At 52.0% G+C, this 20,951-nt stretch overlaps 1 protein-coding gene across 1 annotated transcript in view; it reads right to left on the bottom strand.

Moving 5' to 3' along the window:
* Positions 1-20,951, bottom strand: part of GALNTL6 (polypeptide N-acetylgalactosaminyltransferase like 6) — a 253,908-nt gene that overhangs the window by 71,288 nt on the left and 161,669 nt on the right. Inside the window, exon 4 of the mRNA XM_078602886.1 lies at positions 20,601-20,767. Coding sequence (XP_078459012.1) covers positions 20,601-20,767 — 167 coding nt within the window. The remainder of the gene's footprint in view (positions 1-20,600; positions 20,768-20,951) is intronic.

Here is a 20,951-nt window from a genome sequence, read left to right as displayed (position 1 = left end):
ATTTCTGAACTCGTTCTGGGCTTCCCCTCGGTTGACTCGGCCTTAAACGAGGGACGTGTTAACGTCCGCACCGGTGGACGTGTGCATTGTGCTGGTCACAATGCCCCCCCGCCTCCTCCTCCACCTCGGTGCTCGCTAACAGCACTCGCCTCGAACGACGGGGGGGGGGGGGGACACTTTGTTGTTGTACGAGCAGGGCGAGGTGGTTCGTGCACAAAAACATTGCGCGTGAAACGCATTTTACAAAACGTGCAACAAAAGCGTTACGGGGGGGGGGGCGGGGGGGGGGGGTGGTGCGGCGCATGCCGGCATCGTGCACACGGCCGCCTTTGTCTCCCCGCTGCAGCTGAGGATTGCAGGGCCCCAACCCACCCACCCGCCCCGCAGCAGGCAGCCGTACTCAAGGCTAAGTCAACCCAAGCGACGCGCGCTGCCGAGGATCAATCTGGGATCCAGGGGCGCGCGATTATTTGCAAATATACACGGCGGTGCATGATTATTTGCAAACGCACACGTGCACACAGGCGCAAGCCGCCCCGCACTGCCACGCTCGCTCGCCCGCCCGCTCGCCCGTGTGTCTATTACATATTTATAAACAAGCTGCTCTGTTTGCACGCTCGCTTGCGGCTCGGGGCTTACGAAGCGGCCCACGTGTGGGCGCGATTCCAGATTTACCGGCCACCGGGGAGCTTGGCGGCAGATCATTCCAGAACCCAGGGGTGACCTGGGTTCTGGAATGATCTGCTATCAGATGCTGACGCCACGGTTTCATTTCGACGTCGCTCCGGCGATGACCCCGTCATCGACGCCACGCGTTGCGCGTTCTCAGCCGCAGGGGCCGCCCGCGCAGCTCACGTGGCGGCAGATTCCACCGTGGAACACGACGCGTTTGTGTCTCGTACGCACGCGTGTACGTGGGTAGCGGTAGTGTCGTGGTCAGCGCGCTGCGCTACGAACCCGGCGACCCGAGCTCGATTCCTGCTCACGGCCAACACCAGTGACGATCATTTGAACCGGTCGTTGGCCTCCCCTAGGTCGGCTCAGCCTCAAATGAGTACCTGGTGTGGTGTGGAGACAAAGGAGGTCGGGCGTGGTGCTGGCCACCCACCCCCTCGTGTGCCGTTCCGGCCCTCAAGGCCGTGTGGGTTGGACTCTCGCGTGAGCCCATTATTGAACGACTTGTCAAACCCACTCCAAGCCTTTGGAAAACCAACATCCGTGACGACGATGTTCACCAAAAAATGTGAACCTTACTGCGTAGGTTTCACAAACCGTGCCATACAGATCTGTGGCGTGCGGTTGGGTTGTGCCAATGTCCGAGTTTTTGCTCTACGCGCTCCCGCGAACTTCTTAAGGAACTGCTCACGTTACGCATGAGCTCCTGAGGAAGTATTCTTAGGTTGTTTCGGTAAAGTCACGTAGGTAAAAAATGTAAATTAATAAAAGTAAAATTAAAATTAAAATCACGACGTTTCGGAGGCAACACAAGCTTCCGTCTTCAGGTGGAACCGTCACAGCACGATAGCAAGTACAGCTATCGTGCTGTGACGGTTCCACCTGAAGACGGAAGCTTGTGTTGCCTCCGAAACGTCGTGATTTTTATTTTATTTTTATTTTACTTTTATTAATTTAAATTTTTTACCTACATGACTTTACCGAAAAAACCTAAGAATATGAATCCTTGCAGTCACGAAAGCTTCAAATCTAGAATTCCTGAGGAAGCTCCCAGCAGCGCGGGGAGCGAAAGGTCGGGAAAACGTGCCAAACGACTCGCGGTACGACCAGAAAACGCATCGGAGAGCTCCGCGGTTGAATCTGCCTTCTGTGGTCAGAAACAACTTCAAATGGCCATCCAGACCATAACCCCCTGCCAAGTGCAGACGCAATACCTTCCTTTACCCCTCTGCCTATCACTGACTATCTATCTAAAGTAACAATGCCTTTTTACTTTACCAGGTAAGGCCCGCTGAGGTGCATAGCTCTTTTTCAGAAGCAACCTGGCCACAAAACGATGGCTCAACGAAGTGGCTTATCATGCGAAAATGTAGAGCAGCAACATAGTCTGAACGCGTGCTTCTACACGTGGAGGGAAAAACACCTCTGGGGAACCGGAGAACAATCCACACGACCAAATATAGAGGCACCGGGGTCGAGATCAAACCCACTACGTCCTGTATAGCAGGCGAGGTAGTTAACATCTCTCCCACCATGGCGTCCCTATAAAAACAATAATTATACTTGCGGTTTCCTTGCAACATCTCGAAATGCGGTCACATTGAGACGTTATGTAATTGTACACTGCATTCTGTTGTATTCCCCTTTCTGCTCGGCATGTTACTTTCTCCCTCCTAAGTGTTGTCATTATCACCACAGCATTCTCTCCCCTCCCTCTCTGACCTCTGACCTTATCTACCACTCGCTCGCTCCACTCTCAAAATAATCCACGAAAAAACCCCATCAGGCCGCTTGCCTAAACCCTCTCGCTGTGACTTGTACTCCCATCCTTGGACAGTGTCTTGAGATGCGATCGCATTTAGACGTCATTGAACGAAACTGCACTCGTAACAATCCATGCGAATATTAAGCGGCTAATCTGTATGTATGTATGCATGCACAGAGAACTCCTTCCGGACCACTCTACTGAATTCAACGAAGGAGGCGTCATTTGAGAGGCGTATGATATGCAGATTGCGTGAACTAGGCGAGCAAAATTGTAAGGAGAAAAACATTCTTTGATCCAACAATTCGGCTAATTCAACTTATCGTCCGCGGTGCCACTTATCCGCACCACCGTTTTACGAAAGCCCTTGACAGCAGCATTCAGATCGTGTCCACCGCGCGCTCCGAACGCGGCGATTCGTAGCAGCGCCGAGAATTAACCATCTCTCCTTCGCGCTCACGCTGCCGCCTACTGCCAACTCCGCTTCCGCCAGGGTCCCCCCGCCGTGGCACGCTTTCGGGCAGAAAACTTGGATTTCCACTCAGCGTCTGTCCGTCTGTACGCCCACGTGCCCGCTCGCCCGCCCCCGCCTGTTTCTACAACCGCGCGCGATTGATATAGCGCGTCGGAGCGAGTTAATATGTGTCTGCTCCTTTTGACACGCGGTGGTAAACATTTCACGGTGCCGATAATTGGAAATATTTCCGCGCCACCCCTCCTGGCCTCGAGCCTCCTGCCTCGTCCGTGGATTCCGTGCCGCGACGCGCGCTCGTAATAAAGTGTCATCGCGGGCGTCCCGATTTCCTGAATTTATTCCCGTCATTTTATTTTTCTGACCGACGCCGTGTTCCCAAAATTGAGCGCGCGCGTGCGTGGGTCTGCACACGACCGCGCGCACGCCCGCGTGTCCTCCGGGCGGTTCGTGCCCCCTGCTATGAACGCCAAGAGGGTATGGGGTAAGTGGTATCTGAGGGTTGCCCTCTGGGCTTCCCGTAGGCTGACTTAGTGTGTTAACCGAGTACACAATGTGGTGGCGTGGGCCCATCAGAGCAGTGGGGTGACTCGGGTGGCACGGCGTGGCGATTCCTGCGCCATCGCCTTGTGCTCTGGACGGGACATAATAGGTGCTCACTAACCGCGTTTGCCCACGTAGTCGATTAGGCCAACTTGGTGTGTGCGTGAATGTGTGTGTATGCATGCGTGAATGTGTGTGTGTGTGCGTGCGAGCACGCGCAGACCCGTGTCTATATATGGGTGCATTTGTTTTTGTAAATGTTTGTTCTTTTGCATGTGTGTGTGCATGGTGAGCGGTGTAGTAATTAGCCCACTGGTGACCTGGGTTCGATTTCCAACCACGGCCACCATCACTGGCAAACATTTGAACCGGTCCTGGGCCTCCCCTAGGTCAACTAAGCCTCAATCAGTATCTTTGTCCGGTGTGTAAAACATCGCCGCTGGAGAGACAAAGGCAGTCAGGCGTGGTGCCAGCCACCCACCCGCTCGTGTGCAGTGCCGGTCTTCACATAGGTGCTTGCTAACAGCACTTAAGGCTATTTGGGGCATATCTGTCTTTGTGTCCAAGTGTCCATCTCTGAGCGAGGGGGGGGCGGGGGGGGGGAGGGGGAGGCTGCTCCAATGCTCTGCAGTGCCAATTTATTTCCTCTGCCCAGCTGCCACCTGCTCTCTTTGCCTCTCCTGCGTGCGGCGATCTAAATAAAGCCGTTTGTCTTGATGGAGGAGCACGGCAGTGCAGCACTGCGAGGCACTTCCCCCCCCCCCCCGCCGTCCCCCTCCCAACCGGTATGCATCATCCCCGGCGCGGGGCATTCGCCATATGGAGAAGTGACTAAATTCTCATTTTCCGGGATATTATTTGTCACCAATAGCCATCAAAAACCTGTAAGGGTGTGGAGGACATTAACGCAGCACTGCAGCGCCGGGGATTTTATTATTATTATTATTGCTATTATTGCCTTTCCTACGTGGACTGGGAAACAATTACATTACGGGGACCATGGAAGTGCGTGGGTTCCGAGAAAAATGGGCTGAGATAAAAAAAAAACAACCCAACGCCGCTCTTCCCCCACGAGTCTTATCTGCCCTTGCCGACACTCGATGGCCGGCCATGGGTGTCGACCGTCAGCATTTGTTTGTAGCCAGTATCGGCAAATCCTAACCGAGGCGATAGGTTTAAAGGAAAAGTGGCGCTTTTGTATAAAGGAATACTAAATATATATAAACGCGCGCGGCGGTGGCGGCGCACAGACATGTGGCCGTGGGAGTTAAGGGCCCGGATAAAAAACAGTAAATCCTTTGAATAATCTTTGAGCTTCTTCAAATTTGGGCGCGAGAGAGGCTGAGTTAGGGTGGCATAAAATAAATGGACTGTCCAAGTGGTTTAAATGTTTAATATTTGATGACAGTTTTTTTTTTAGTTTCCTACTTTCCGCTGATTTCATAATACTTTCGATTTAGCGCAAATCGTGACCCTTTTTCTTGTTTTGAGCGAGCTCTCTTCCGCGATAAAACTATGACATTGTCGATTAGGACAAAATCATTGTTTTATCGCCGTCGCGTCATCTGATGCGCGCACTGTCGCCGTTATCGCGACCATTCTGGCGCCTCGATTATTTTGCTCCCTAAAATCGCTTTGCAAGGGCTGGCCCGTTATTACGCCGATCTTCTCCTCCCTCCTTTCTCTACCAGTTTCCGGGAAATGTATCATCTCACGACACGCGGCGCGGCCGGCATCGCCGCTTTATTAACTCACAATCTGACGCGCCGGGGAGGAACACCGCAGCTCGGTTAGATTCTCGTGCCGGAATCGATTGAGGACTCTCATAACGAGGGGAGGGAGAGAGCCGGGGGGGGGGGGGGGGGGAGAAGTACGTGGAGCTGGGCAGAACGTGTCGCTTGGAAGGGACGATGGCCGGCGGTCCGAGACTCACGACGACGAAGTGGGCAGCCAAAGGACGGAAACGGGCCACCGAGAGGGAGACAAATGATTTGTTCATCTCCCGTGCAGGATCCAGATATTGTCGTTACATGGCGGGGACCGTGAGAGATGGCGAGGGCTATGGAGATGGCCTCATCCAGCAGTAGATTTGTCACGGCCGATGATTACAGCGACAGAACATTGCGCGGCACACGCGCGTGCGAGCTTGCAATTTGATTTCGTCAGCCGCACCTCCGGCTAGGTGCGCATTGCGTTTTATGTTTGCGACATTTAAGCTGCTTCCCCCCACCTCCACCCCGGCTCCCCGCGTGTGTGGAACCAGTTTAACTTCACGCGGCTCTGATGGCTTTTACATCACAGCTGCTTTGGGTATTGACGGTGGTCCCAGCTCGGCAACATGTGGACAACACGCGACGGGCGCCAGAAGCGCGTGCGCCGTTCGCACACTCCGCTTGGTATCCGCGAATCCTGCACGGGGTGACGGTCGGTGAGAGGCCGCTGGTGCGGCCAGCGATGTCACCTCGCCCCCGTGTTCCGACACCTGCGTAAGGTGTAGGAGTAGGCGGGCGAGGTGTTTGGAACTGGGGCTTAGAAACAACTAAAAAGAGGCCAGAAAGTGGAACACAGCCGAAAACTTCGAATCAATCGCCGGGACTGAGATGCGGTCGACGGTCGGGCGCAAGCGATGGCCACTCTTTGTTTGCCAGCGATCGAGGCGAGCGTGGCATTTAGGACAGCGCAGATCTTCCAGCCGTCTAAAAACAGGGGATTCTCGCGTGCGCCCTCAAAGCGATGTTCAGCCGACATTCCTGTTGCCATTCCCGCGCCACCGCTGCGACCGAGAGGCCGTTTAAGTGTCACTTGCATTCTCCGCCCGGCCGCCCTTCTCGAAGCCTCGAACAGCTCTCGGGGTTCTAGATCTGAAGCTTTCGTGACTGCAAGGATTCTATACTCTTAGGTGTTTTTCGGTAAAGTCACGTAGGTAAAAAATTATAAAATAAAATAAGTCTCCATCTGTTTTGCCTCCGAAACGTCGTGATTTAATTGATTTATTTTCATTTATTATTATTTTATTTTATTATTTTTTACGGAGACTTGTGTGCAAGTCTCCATATGTGTTGCGTCCGAAATGTCGTGATTTAATTGATTTATTTTCATTAATTATTATTTTATTTTATTATTATTTTACCTACGTGACTTTACCGAAAAACACCTAAGAGTACAGCTCTCGGGATCGCCGCTAAATCCGGAGCGTTTTGACCGCGCCAGGCACGGCCCGGAGACCTGCGGCACTGTGGGCGGTTGACGGCTGTTTTGTGCGAGCCGAGCGGTGACGCCGACCACAGCTCCCCCAAGGTGGCACCTGCCACTTCACCATGACTGCCACGGACGTGTGCGGTGTCTGACGAGAAGTGGATCTAGAAACTTCTAAAGGTCGGTCGGGGGGAGTGGGGGCAGGGCGGGGGGTGGTCTTGAAACATCGAGCTTTGTAAATAGGGCCCTCCGTGAATAATAATAAATAAATAAATCGTCGTATTTTCTCTGGCAAATATCAATAAAATACCAATTTTCTGCGTCTCAGGGAGGAGGTGGGTGATCATGGAGATCACCCTCCCCCCCCGCTCCCGCCCGCACTGAATCTGCCACTGCCTCGGACAGAGTCATGCGAGGGAGAGACCTGTGCCGAGTCGGCACAAAATGTTTACCTCTTTCATTACATTTGTCAAACAATAAGATCATCCCATATTAATTTCTCCTTTATTACCACCAAAAACCATTCACGGAAGCACGGACTGCATATATAGGCGCCGACACAAGGCAAAGTGTGCTCATGTGTGTCTGCTGAGCTCAGAGTATTTGTGGAAGGGAAGAGAAATATATATATTAAATGGATGAACTGCAATCTCTGGACAAACACGGCTCTGGTGTTCACAGTGGCGTGGAATAATCCGGCCAAAATTAGGTTTCCTGCTGCGGATGCTCGTCAAGATGCCATCAAATCGATTGCATCGGTGACGCCGTCGCGACGGCTGCAGAGCGAGAGGAGGAATGACCTCGCGCGGCACACCATCGGCAAACCGGGCGCGTTCCTACGTCCGCACATCCACAAAACCCGCGCTGTCCGCGCGAGACGAGGAGCAACGACCCCGTCCGCAAGTCGGAACGTTCACACGTCGACAACGGCGCAAAGTGTCGCGTGTGTCCGCACGTCGACGCGTCCACGCAAGTGCGCGCGGCCCGGTACGTGCGAGCGCTCTCCGCAAAACATCCGTACGTTGACGTTTCTCTCTCGCGTCTGCACCGTCGCGAGCCGAGACTCGGAGCGCTCTGGAGCGGCGCGATGATCTCCGCTTGGCTATTAGCGCGCGCGCACGTGCATGACGCACGCACGCACGTACGGACTGGTGAACATACCGGAGGATAAAAAAAAAAGGTCGCCAAGTCACACGGCAATTATCGAAGTGGCCACAAACAATCCCAGCATGCCGTCTCGCGCGAGCATGCCATTACGGATGCGCCACGGGAAAACTAAGAGAGGGAGAGAGAGGAACAAAAATACCTTACCTAAGCTGTATTCAAATCTAGGCTATTAATAAGCCACCTCCTCGTAATAATCAACGATTTTGATGAATTGAGACAATTTAGGGGTCGCGATTCGATTCAAGCGTTGAATGTTTTCATGACCTCTTGCCGCACGGATTCCTATGGATGGTGCAACAATGAATCGTCGACTCGTAGAATTAATGCTGGTTCTTATGCTCATGACACTGCACGTGTAACGAATCGTGCGCGTGAGAACTCACTGTTTTCTTGTCTTTCACAAGTGATTAGTTGACATAACCCCTGCGCAGTCACTGCAGGCATGATAAATAATGTAAACTACTGTACACTCATAGGAGTAAAATATATATTTTGTAAATCGAATCATTGTGATCCCGAATCATGTAAATTCATTAAATCGTGAGTCGGGCGAATCGTTACATTAAACGTATCGAGAAATGAATGATAATAATTAAACGAACGGGAAAGAATGCATTCTTCACGTGCACACTCCAACACGTGTAAAAGCAAGTAGTACATTTTAATCTATGGATACGATCAGGATTTACTTAGCATCGAAATGCGACATCTCAGGACGCTGTAGAGAAAAAAAATGGGCACACCACAGAGAGGCAATCAGTCATTGGCAGGGGCTAAAAACACAACGAGTCTGGACTTAAATAGAGACAGGGAGTCGACAGCATGGGAGACTGGGGGATGGGATTTTCATTATCGTGAGGTCAGCAAAGGAGAATTAGCGACCGACGAATCAACTGCGCCTCACGCGGTGATCGAATTTACAATTTCGACACTGTCGCACACGTTACTAGGCCAATCCCAGCCACGAACCAGTGTATACAATGTTACTTGGTCGATCCTGGTTGTCTTGGAAAAGCGTACCGTGACTCCCAAGTTCGCCAGTGATGGCCAAAAGACCAAGCAGCTGCAGTGACATCGAGGCGTCAGTCCCGGGTACACAGACATGGGGAGTGGGGGGGGGCATCAAATGGCAGCTCCTGCCCCCCCCCCAAAGCAACATGGGCCCCCTAACAAGTGCCTGCAATTCTACAATTCTACAGCCCACCATGTCGCCCTCCCGCACCTCCCACACCGAGCCAAAACAAGAGAGGGCCCTCGTCGCAGGAGAAGAAGAATTTCCATTTTGTACCGCTTTGAGGACGATCGTGACGCTGTTGTTATCGCGGCGAGCCTCGTGGCGCGTCAGGCGAAGCGCACGCGCGGACACGAACGCCGCCGGCGTCTTCGCTGCCTCCGCTCAGCGCTTCACCTCCGGTTCCGCGTGCGGCGGCGGCAGTACGTATGCATGCGTGCACGTACAACGTCTTTCACACCGTACGTAGCCACACTGCGCTAATCGGAGGTGCTGCAGTCGTTTAGCGGTCGGCCGTGAGGATGTTCAGACACCCGTAAGGATGTTTACTTTTTAATGATAAACTGAGCGGCAATTATATATATTTTTTCAAAATCCATCGCTGCAACCCACCTCCCTCGCAGCTCCCCCACCGCTGGTCCAACCGCCGTGCGGCAGCCCAGTGTCAAAACGCATCAATTTAGAACCCCCACCACCGCCACCCCACCCCCAGCACCCCCCTCTCACACCACCATGGGATGAAACATTTGCAAAACACAAAGAACTCGAATTCCACACCCCAACCCCATCAACACCTTTTTCTTCTGGAGGGTGTTTATTTCTTCATTTTCCCATTTAATTTTAATATTCCCCCCCCCTTCCAATTTGCAGCCTCCACGGGAGCGGGAATGGACCCCTGCAGCTGTTAAAAAAACTAAACAAAACAAACCACAGCGGCTTATTAAGAGAACCTGCCTAGAAATGCGTCGCCTCTCGTGCGCATTCCTACACGTCCACTCGGAGGGAACAAAACATCCTCTGCTTTTAATAAATGGTGTTTACCACACCCGGTGTGACGTTTTAATTATAAACATTTATATGAATACATGTACGCGTCCATTCAGTGCAGAAGGGAATGCAGGCTCAGTTGTTAGCGTACCGCGCAATTAATGATGAACCCCGCTCACCTGAGGTTTGATTCCAGGCATGGCGAATTGCAAAAGTGGGGCCGGTCCTGGGCCCTGTTCATCAAACCGCAATGACGAGTATGGTGAAGTATGGCCAAACGAACCCCTACGATTGAAAGGGTATGGGGGCAGCATTATCCTGGCGGTAAATTGGTCAGGAGCTGTGCATTAGGCGTGGAGCAGTGACAAGGTGATGAGTGCACTGCGCTGCTATGAGCGGAGCGACCTGTGATATTAAACTATTTCAACGAAACTTTTTTTTACTTCACCAGGTACGGCCCACTGAGCTATGTAGCTCATTTTCAGAAGCGACCCGGGCCACAAATAATTGCAGCTCAACGAAGTGGCTTATCACGTGGAAATGTATAGCGGCCAAATACACTTAAACGCACGTTTCTAAATGTTGAGGGAAAAACCGGAGGATCCGGAGAAAAATCCACTCGACCATGGGTAGAACACGCAAACTCAAAATATACAGCAGGCGTCGGGGTCGGGAATTAACCCACGACCTCCTGAATGCCAGACGAGGTAGCTAACATCTCGCCACCGTGGTTGTCCTGGTCAACCCCCTTTACCAAAACTGACCAGTGCGGTGAAGTATGGAGGTGACAGTTAAAAGGGGGAGGGGGGGCGGTGGGGGGGCAGGACTGATTTTTAAATATCAATCGCCACTGCTGTTAGCCGCGACTGTGAATCGTAACACGGGTCACTGAGGTCCCCATCCGGCAGTTGCCTGACAAAGAGGCTGCGTTGTACATACGCACGCACTGCATGCGTGTGTGTGTGTATGTACGTTTGCCGTGCATCATGCGTCACACACATTTCGTTCGAGTAGTTTGGCCGAAGTAGGATCATATAGGCTCAGCAGAGAGTAACTTAGCCCTTGTATAGGAGTCTAACTTACGCCTCGGACGCACAAAAAAAAAGCATAAGTCAATCCACCGCACTACCCTCCACACCCCCAAATTCACGGGGCACACGCAGTTGGCCGCACGACTCTTTTTTTTCTTAACACTATCTCATCCTTGTATTTGTGCTCAGGAATTAAACAATGACATAACCGCAGATGGCGCCTGCGAAATGACTCTGATGGAATGAAATGAAAAGCAAATATTAGCTGCGAACAAAAAAAAAATGACAGGTACCCAAAAAAAAGTTTTTTTTTTGTGCGTCGCCGTTTCTTCCTTTTTTTTGTTCCAATCCCTTTACGATTCTCCGGTGATCTCTGTTGACATTTTCTGGCCTGGCGGTTGAAATCCCCAGGCAATGAATAGGATAGGTCCCCCCCGTCTCCCCCAACTCCGCCCCCCCCCCCAGCCTCGCACCGATATTGCGATCGCGATGTCAAAGCTGCACGGCTTCGTGCAGCCTTGACATCGCGGGAGACATTTGTGTGTGGGGGGGGGCGTAAAGGGGGGCTGACGTTCCACTGCCAAGAACAACCTAACCACCGCTCATTGCGGACGTATGATTTTTGCCCCCCCCCCCCGCCGGAGCCGGCACTTTCTTGGCACGGGGGCCCACCACCTTGTACGCGGTCCGACGCGCTCGCCCTGTCTTCTTTTTTTTTTCAAATAAAGACCGCAATTTGATTTGCTTAAACGGTACCGAATGCGACGGTCGCGTGCGCACGCGCGCGCCGGCATTAGCCTCCCGAGCGAACGCTCGTTTAAAAAAGGGCGCGCCTCCCACCCACACCCCCTCTGTGATAAGTCTGGAGGAGAGACGTTTGGCCTACGAGAGAAATCTGTGAGCGCGGAGTCCGGGTGCCGCGATGGCCGAAGCGCCCCGTCGCTCCCGCGTGCGAGCAGCCGTCGTTACGACACCTCTGCGGAGGGCATCCTCTTGAGCACGTTCCCTGATTTGGATTCCATTCCAGCACCAGGTCTCGTCGCCAGCGCCATCGCTGCCCTCTAGCAAAGTCTCCTGCCCAAGCCCGCCTAACTTTCATGAGCGCTATGAAGAAGGGACATTGCCCGAAACGTCGCCCATAATTTAGGGGTTTTTTTCCCCTCCCCCATTTAAGAAATTGTTGCTGACGGACGTGTTGAGTTCTTTGTTACTTTCAATAGTGGACAACATAATGCCTCTGAATTACATTTGTTGCGTCGTCCATGTCTCTCGGTAGCATAATTTCAAAAGACGAAATCTCAACAACAACAAAAAATCACCACAAATTTAAACCACTGGGCGAGGTGGCTCACATCCATGAATCCATCACCTTGGAGGTGAGGGTTTGTCGATCACGCACATCTGTTGAACTCTGACGAGACGCTCAGCTGTGAGGTGGGGCCAGTAGATAACAGCACAGCAAGTGAGTTGAATCCGCCTGTGTAGAGCTTTGAGTGGTATATTCCCACATGTTTTGGGTGTCTTTTATTTACGTTCTGCTGGTTCCTCCCATGCACTCATTAACAAAAACATGCCAAATATCCTGATACAGAAACCTCCTGTAGGACAGAATCAGTGAGGTTCACCTGGAAAAAAGGAATTGCTATTATTTATTTCAGCCATGATTCATTCACTGCTGGATAAAGTGCCTCCGAAGCCATATCCATCTCTCACAGTTTTTGTGATCCATTTAGTTCCTGCACATGAGCCGATTTAATAATAATGATGATGATAATTTCAACCTGTGATGCGCCGCACACTATTGGCTCACTCTTGAGGCGAGCGAACGACTCAAAAGGTGAGGAGCCACAGACCAGGCAGGAGAGGCAGCAGCCAGCCGATGAGCCCGGTGCCAACAATTGCCAAAGCTCTGCAGCCCTCTGTATGTCAAGATGTTTCCAGCCAATCAATGAGTGTTTAAGAATGTGGGGCGAGGGCTAGGGCACCCAGAGAAACAACGCGATAGCGAGGGGTCAGAACGCTCGCCTCGTGCACGATGGGCGGATGGGTATTGGTCCACATTTGGCCGCAACGCTTTCTCAGAGCACCTGGGAACGGCACCCGGACACCGGTGGCGAGGGATCTGCCGCGACCCCCAAACCCTCTCCTCCGCGGTGCTCGGTCGCAGGCGTGCGCCACTGCCGCCACTGCCGCCCGATCCCCGCGGAGGACGTGTTTCTTCATGCATTGTTATATTTACACGACCTTCATTTTTCTTACTCAAATGAATGAATTTAGTACAAGTCGAGTGAGAATAAGAATAATAATAATAATAATGACACACGTTAAATTATTCCTCCTGCTGCTAATTGGAACCCCGGATAACGTGATGGCTGGAACTGCCGCGACAGGCCTCTGTTGAGCAAATCTCAGCGCCGCCCGGCTCCCGCTTGTACCGACGGTCCCATCCCAGGAGCATTTCTGCTGGGATTATGCATGATAAAGCTCATATTACACGCCACATTTACTGATAGGGGCACTGAGACACTTCCTGCTTTCTCTCTCTCTCCCTCTCTCCCTCCCTCTCTCCATCTCTCTCCATCTCCACTACCCATTAATTGTATTCCAGGTGGAAATCTCTTTTTCGCAAGCAGGATTTTCGGCGACATGTGCCGAATTAAGGGAGAGGTAATATCGTGCAAAAAATATATACGTGAAAAATATGCGATCAATAAGTCCGACCGAGAGCCCAACTTGAATCTCAATCGACAGCACCCCCCCCCACCCCCCATCGTTGCTTCGTGTAACCCTGCGAGGTGCAATGCCGGCCGAGATCTGCGCATCAACGGCGTTTAGCTTTTACTTCGGTCTCAATTGTGTTGGGGCGGGGGAGAATCATTGAGCAGCAAAAACATTAATATTCAGTGTGGTGTCTCTTCTGAACGCACGGGCGTAAATAACACGCTTTATTTTATATACACGCTCACTGGCGGTGTAAACAATTCTTGTTGCACGTATATGTTTATACAGGGTGGCACGGAAGCCAGGACGCACTGGGTTGTTGTATTTATTTTAAGAACAACACGCTGGGTTACTTTATTCGTCTTTGACAAATGCTCAAACGGACTTCCATGAGCGTGAACGCATGCGTGACATTTTATTCATAATGAATCTCGGACTTTTTTTTGTAAGGTTATAGGTCTAACCTTCGAACATTCGTGCGTTACGTTTTGCCGTCTCAATTAATTCGGTGTTCTTGGTGGAGTTTTGTAAACGATGCACTTTAGGTGACCCCCCCACCCCATCCCACAGGAAGACTGAAAAATAGATACAACGTGAACTTATTGAATAAACAATTAAAATATATTCATGCCAGTGTGAAAATAAATTTTATAATCCGATGCGTCCTGACTTTTGGGCCATCTTGTAAATAAGAAAGAGACATTCAGAGTGGCGACAAAGTCCATTTGCAACATGCATCTTGCAGAAATGTGGGGCTCCGGCACATTATTATTATTATTATAATGCCCTCGCAATTCGGGAATAAAATCAGTCAGGAATTCAATGGACGATGGATTGAGAGAGGATCAGATCTGATATTGCGGAAAACTTTGCAAGGACAATTCTTCACGCTCAAGACTGACAAATGTTGAGGAGCTCCAAAAAAAAACACCAACTGTGCAGAGCTGCAGTGGGCAGCCAACCGCTTGGAAGACTCTGTCTAGGAGAACGTGGGCTTGTATCCAGCTGTGTGGCGAGAATGCACAACATGGGCAAGCTTCTGGTCTAACATCGTTTGAGACTAGGCTCGAAAGAAAGCTGTCTCTGGTGTGGACCAATCAGTTTCAAAGACAATGCAAATGCTACTAGAATACGTTTTTTGTTTGCATTCTGACCACAAGTATTGTGGTTAATGCACACATGATCCCCTGTAAAAGGTTTCAGTTTGGTGTTTTAACATCTTAACACCTGTTTTGATACAAAAAAAAAATGGGAAAACCGATTCTCCCATGATGGGCAAGCTCGTCGAAGCGAGGTATATCGTCTTGTTTCATCCAAAGGGACTTGGTGGCCACCAGTTACAGATGGTTCCGGCGCCTCGCAGAAAAATGCAAAGGCAGGCTGAAGTGGCTACAGACATCACGGATTAACCTCCGCGACATCACCTCCAATTCCTCTCACTTCTCCCACTCCTCCCACCAGGCGTCTCTCTCTCTCTCCTCTCGCTCTCTCTCTCGCTCTCTCTAATGGCAGAATGGAGGGTGATCATTATATCCGTGAGAGCGCATTACAAATTGAAATGATTCGAAAGGAGTTGAAGGAAACGCGCACGCACGCACGCACGCACACACGCCCAATTTATTTTGCATAACAACCGCAATGGGAGATTGTCCCCCGTGTAGCCGCATAGACTCTTGTTAGTGAGCACCTCTTGAGGCTGGGCACGGTACGTTTACACATTGCACGTGACACACTCATTGAAAGCTGAGTCAACCTAAGGGAAGCCCGTGACCGTTTTGGATTCAACTCGCCAATTATATCCACATAGTCACCGATATCCACCGAATTTGCAGATTTTGTCAGAATTTGGGGAGTCATAATTCGATTGAAGGGACGGGTATCTTTTATTGAATTATTTTCTGGCTCATTAGCTTTGCTTTCGTCTCGTCTGTATAACTTCTAGCCCAGTACATTTACGTAACATTAGCGTAAACGTTGCATCCCAATTGGATATGATTTCCATAAGCCATCAATAATCGATTCGCCATGCGCACAACTCGATGTGTGCGCCATGCGCGAGTGTTAAGATCTGCCTTGGATTGCCACGTGCCTCACCGTAACCACGGACATTTAATTCAATCATTATGACAATTCACAATGACACAGCGCGCATTGTTTGAAAAACCGCTCCAAGGTGCCTTTCAGTAACGGACATCCTTCATCCATCCTGCACACTGCACTCAATTGCTCGTTATGCAAATACACCCAGGTAGTGCAGTGACCCGCACACACACGCACGCACACTTTTCTCATAAACCATGCGCTCCATTTGCAGTCAATCCATGGCTCGCGCTAATCGCAGCTATGCCGCTGTGCGCGCACTTCGGCAGTGGCCAGCCACGATGGCGTTGCCGTTCTTGTTTAAGTTTGCAAACAATGTTCCAATCACTCGGCTGATTAGGCGAGGTGCTGGCCACCGAGACTCTGACAAGCGGGCCCTGCCACCCAAAACCTGCATCAGCAACGATTTCCGACCGCCGCTTCCTCCTCTCCTTTCGCGATTCGTCGCGGCTCAGGGTGTAGGTTCAAGTCAAGGAGCTATTAATTTGCTTTGTGGACTGGCTGCAAGCATCGCTTGAACTTCTTTCGCACCGTACGTAGCCAACCGGACTAATCGAGTTGCCATGTCCTCTCCTTATTACTCTCCAATCGCCACTGCGATGGTTTTACCGTTCAAACGATTTCTCCACCCACGTTCAGGACTCGGCCTACCAGAAGGCTCTTTGGTCTCATCCCTACTGAGTTCATTCACCGCAACTGCAAGTCCAACGCGCTTCTCTTCCCAAATCTTCCCTTGCACTGCTCCACTTTGCGATTGCCAGCCGACATTTCCCTTCACAAGTTCCTGCAACGATTGCTCAATGCAAGAGGCGTATTAACTCTCGCTATTGCAAACGCCATTGTTGCTATTGGTTGTTAGCGGCTGCTCAGTAACCGTGAGAGAATTAATAGAAATAAAATAAAAAAAAACACAGATTCTTACACATGTGATACAATGAGGCGAGTTAAAAAGGCAATATTAACAATTAATTGATGCATCGCTACGCCACTATCATTGCTCTCCCTCCCCACCCACCCCAGACATGGAATCCAATGACAGGGCGATGGACACGCTCGTCATTTGTCCCATGACAACGTGTCGTATTGGTCTCCTGGAGCCCATGTTTCACAAATTTAATTTTAAGGGGCACTTTTTCGTTTCATTTCGCGGCGTTTAGCGACACAATTTGTTTCCCGAATGCCGATACGTCTGTCGCACGGGTGGGGGGGAATGTTTGTTCGAAATGAAAACGACGCATTCTTCAAAAACCGCGTCAATTTCAAGCGATCGTGCGGTCACTTTGACCTTGTGAACGTAGCCACGAGCGGACAGACGAAGAAGACAGGCGACTTAGTACTTCGTACACGAAGAATGAACAAAAAAATACGCAGAACGCCCCAGCTTTCCCTGCAGAACAAAAAATGCCACTGCATTTCGCGTGTGCCTGTCTAATTTCTAAACAGTCGACTAATTTACGCACCGGACACAACGCTGAAGGACCACATCGGCAGTAGCGTGTACACGCACACACGCAGAACAACTCTGGTCGACCATTTCCTCAAAACGACGGCCGATTATACGTTGCTGTTATAAGGCAGTGCTGACGGCGAATGCGATGACATTTTTAACATTTCGCATCCTAATTCAAATAACAATGATAATATAATCCACGGTCCATTTTTCAATCGACCTTCTGGATGAAGGCCTTCCCAACCCCGTCGCCATCGCTCACGCTCCCGCAATGTTAACAGTCCATCTCAGCGCCCCGCACGTCACGAGGCGATTTCATCGCTCCGTCTCACCGTGCGGCAGGCATCCTCTTGGGGCAGCGTTGCCTTTTGTTGGCTGCCGTTCCGTCCTTAGTCTTGACCACGGGGGGGCCATCGCCCCTCCCGGCGACGCGTGATGCCCAAGAGCGCGATTGCTTTTCTGAATGGTCACCGGAATGTCTCCGAGTCACATTTGCTCTGTAATTCCTCGTTTTCCTCGCGGCGGAATTCCAAGCACGCTCACTCGTCAATCAAGGATGGGCCATTGAAAGCGCAAAGGGGGGGGGGGGGGGGGGGGTGGTGATACTTGCGAGCTTCACCCGCTGCTAATATCAGAGCTTTCTTACTTTCTGGATTTTTTGCCCTTTCCATCTTTCGAGCTCAGTTAATTTCATACAAATTATGCATTCATTTGCATTCATTCGAACAATCCCCCCCCCCCCCCCACATCTAACTCCACGGGAGCAGGGCCCCCCTCAGGGCGAAGGGCCTCTCTGTGGGCGAGCGACCGCGATGGCCTCGTCCTCCGGCCACCCCCGGGGCCGTGGCCCATCGCCTCGTGCGCAAACTCAAGCGCGGCAGGAGGGGGGGGGGGGGCAGAAAATAAACGACAAAATAAAAACAGCGAGGAGCTACCCCCCCCCCCCCCCCCCCATCGCTCCTTGCTCTGCACGATGAACAAACGTTGCAGCAGGACACAAACAGTAACTGCGCCACTCACTGCCAGAATGTTGTTTTAATGAGATTTAATTTATTTAACCTAACAAAAAGGCCTCGGTGAGCCGCAAGACTGTGTTGTTTTTCAGCGGGGCTCTGCATTGAGATGTTTGGCAAAATTGCCACGAATGAGAGTTTGGCTGCATGCGGGAGGTTAGCCAAGAGACCCCGGAGAAAACCTCCCCACGTGGAGCGAAGGGCTGCGACACTCGGCACTGCCGCCCCCTCCTGGCCATATACCTATCCACGCCCAACCTCAGGTCCCACTGGCTTTAGATCATTTCGAAACGATAACGATTTGAAGCTTTCGTGACTGCAGGAATCCATACTCTTCGGTTCTTTCGGTAAAGTCACGTAGGTATGAAATATATATTCAACACGTTTCAGTGCCTAAATGTGGCCGTGGTGTGATGGTTACCACAGAGTGGATATGCAATCCAGAGGTCGCCCCCGCCACTGCCCCTGTCCACCCAGTTGCGGTATAAATGGGGACACTGCAGTGTTGTCGAACTGGCCGGTTGCGCGCGGTTGGGTAAATTGTGGGTACTTCCACCTCTTCCGAGGCGTCTGTCCAGCACGGAAGAGTAGGCCAGACACTTCTCTCCCTCTCTGTGAGCGGAGGCCCCTTCCGAACAGGAGCAGCGTGGGGCAAGCATTTGAAGGGGCTGCACTTTTATCACCTCTCTCGAAATCCCCCACCAAGCGCCCGTAACGGAGCTCGCCCCTCTCATCAGTCTCGGTGCTCGCGCTGCTCAAACGCACGCTGGCTTCACTTCAGCCAAATCAGAGCCGACGGGAGGACGGACGGACGGAGAAACGGATCGACAAGTCACAATCTTTCACGCACTCTATAGATTGCGAACCACAAACCGCAACACCGACAACAATAAATATTGCAATAAAACAGTCCGCTTACTTAAAACATCGATTACATCGCACCGCGCTCGCACACGACGAATACAACAACTTAAGAGGATCAATAGTTGATGAGAGGCACAAAAGCAGCGATTGTTCAGCAGAGCGCCGTGACGGAGAGCGCCGCTCTGCTCCTGCGAGCGACGCGGCGTGGGACTACATCGGCGTGCCCATGCGGCCCCCATCTCAAGGCGCTGCGAGCAAGTTGATTGTATCGAGAGGCAGAGGAAAGCAAGTAGGGGCTCTAGCCTGGACTTTGGGGCAGGGGGTAGACAGCACGGACGGCTGTGTGGGGTGGAGGGGGGGCAGCAGTAGACAAGAAGCGATCTCACACGGAGCAAAGGTTTGACCCGGGGGCTTCGACAGCGAGCCCTCGCTGCTGTGTGCGTGAAGGGGAGTGGAGTGAGATGAGAGGGAAGAGCTATGAGAGTGTGTTGAGGGGAGTGGACTGAAGGTGAGAGGGGAGTGATAGGAGAGTGTGTGGAGGGGAATGGAGTGAGGTAAGAGGGGGAAAGTGCAGCTGTGGCACTTATCCAAATCACCGACAAACGTTGCCACCAGCCAGGAACCGTGTGCCAGTGCTGCTAATTAACAATGACATATAGAGATAGATGAAGCACGTCACCAGCCATAAATAATTTAAAAATAACTTTTTTCTTCCTCTCCCCCTATTACATTGAAAGGCTGCCAGCTTTCACGTTGCACTGTCCGAGCCTGGCATGCGTTGTTTCGCTAACCTCGGTCACGGCTCATTAGTCTGGCGCCGTCGCGTGCCGAGCGTCGTTCGTGCACGCGGGCGCGCGCGCGCCATCGCGGGGGCCGGATCAAACGCCTCCTTCCGTCAGCGGGGGGCGCGAGGATTCCCACGCGGGGGGCAGACGATCGCGAACGCGCCGAGATTCGGAGCTGCGGCAAACACGGCAGGGGGGGGCGAGTGCGCGCGAACGAACGAGAGAGAGAGAGCGATCGATTTGGCCGACAGCGTGGGCTGGCAGACTAAGTGGGACTGGTTGGTGGCATTCGGAGGCGAATGTCAGGCGCCGGACAGATAAGGGAGGTGGCAGTCGCGTCGAGCTACAGACGGACAGACGGTCCGGCAGACAGAGAGCTAGCTTGACGCACAAACTGGAAGACAGGCGGGCGGGCGGGCGGGCGGACACACGGCGTGGTGTACATTTACAGACGGACGGGCAGAGATGGATGATCGAAGGTGATGCATGTTGGTACAGACGAAGACAGATACAAAGGTGGCGCTGCGGCAGAGCTCAACAGACACGTAAACATACGAGCAGACAATGGTTGTAGGGTCAGGCAAACAGATGGTGATATGGACGGACAGCCATTTCGACAAACAAATGGATATATTGATAGACAGATGGACAGACAGAGAGACCGATGAGATGGCATCGACACAGACGAATAGACGGATGGACTGATAGACCAACAAACTGACAGACTGAGAGACTGATAAACTTATAGATGGACAGGCAGACAGTCAGACCGAACAACTCACAGAGAGAGAGAGAGGCATGCAGAGCGACGATGGCTCACCTCTGTCGCTGAAGTCGTCCACGAGGATGATCTCAGCGATGAGCTCCGAGGGCGAGCGGCTGATGACGGAGTGCACGGTGCGCAGCAGCGAGGACCAGCCCTCGTTGTGGAAGGGGATGATGATGCTGGTGTTGGGCAGGTGCGCCAGGTACCGCTTGGGCTTACAGCTGCGGGCACAGGACGGGAGCGGGGGGCCCGCGGGGAGGGATCGCGTGGGTGAGGCTCACGGCGAAATCGGAGCGGCGACACGGCCGCTCGTGATCGAGGTTCGCGGTTCGAGGCGAGCGGCCGCCCTGGTTAATACCGCTTCAAAAGCGGACGCGAGAGAGATCCTACAGCGTTCAGAAATAA

Source organism: Lampetra planeri, chromosome 19 (genome assembly GCF_965212315.1).
Source record: "Lampetra planeri chromosome 19, kcLamPlan1.2.h2, whole genome shotgun sequence".
In the NCBI taxonomy this organism is placed as follows: Eukaryota; Metazoa; Chordata; class Hyperoartia; order Petromyzontiformes; family Petromyzontidae; genus Lampetra; species Lampetra planeri.
This window is presented reverse-complemented; position numbering and strand designations above follow the sequence as displayed.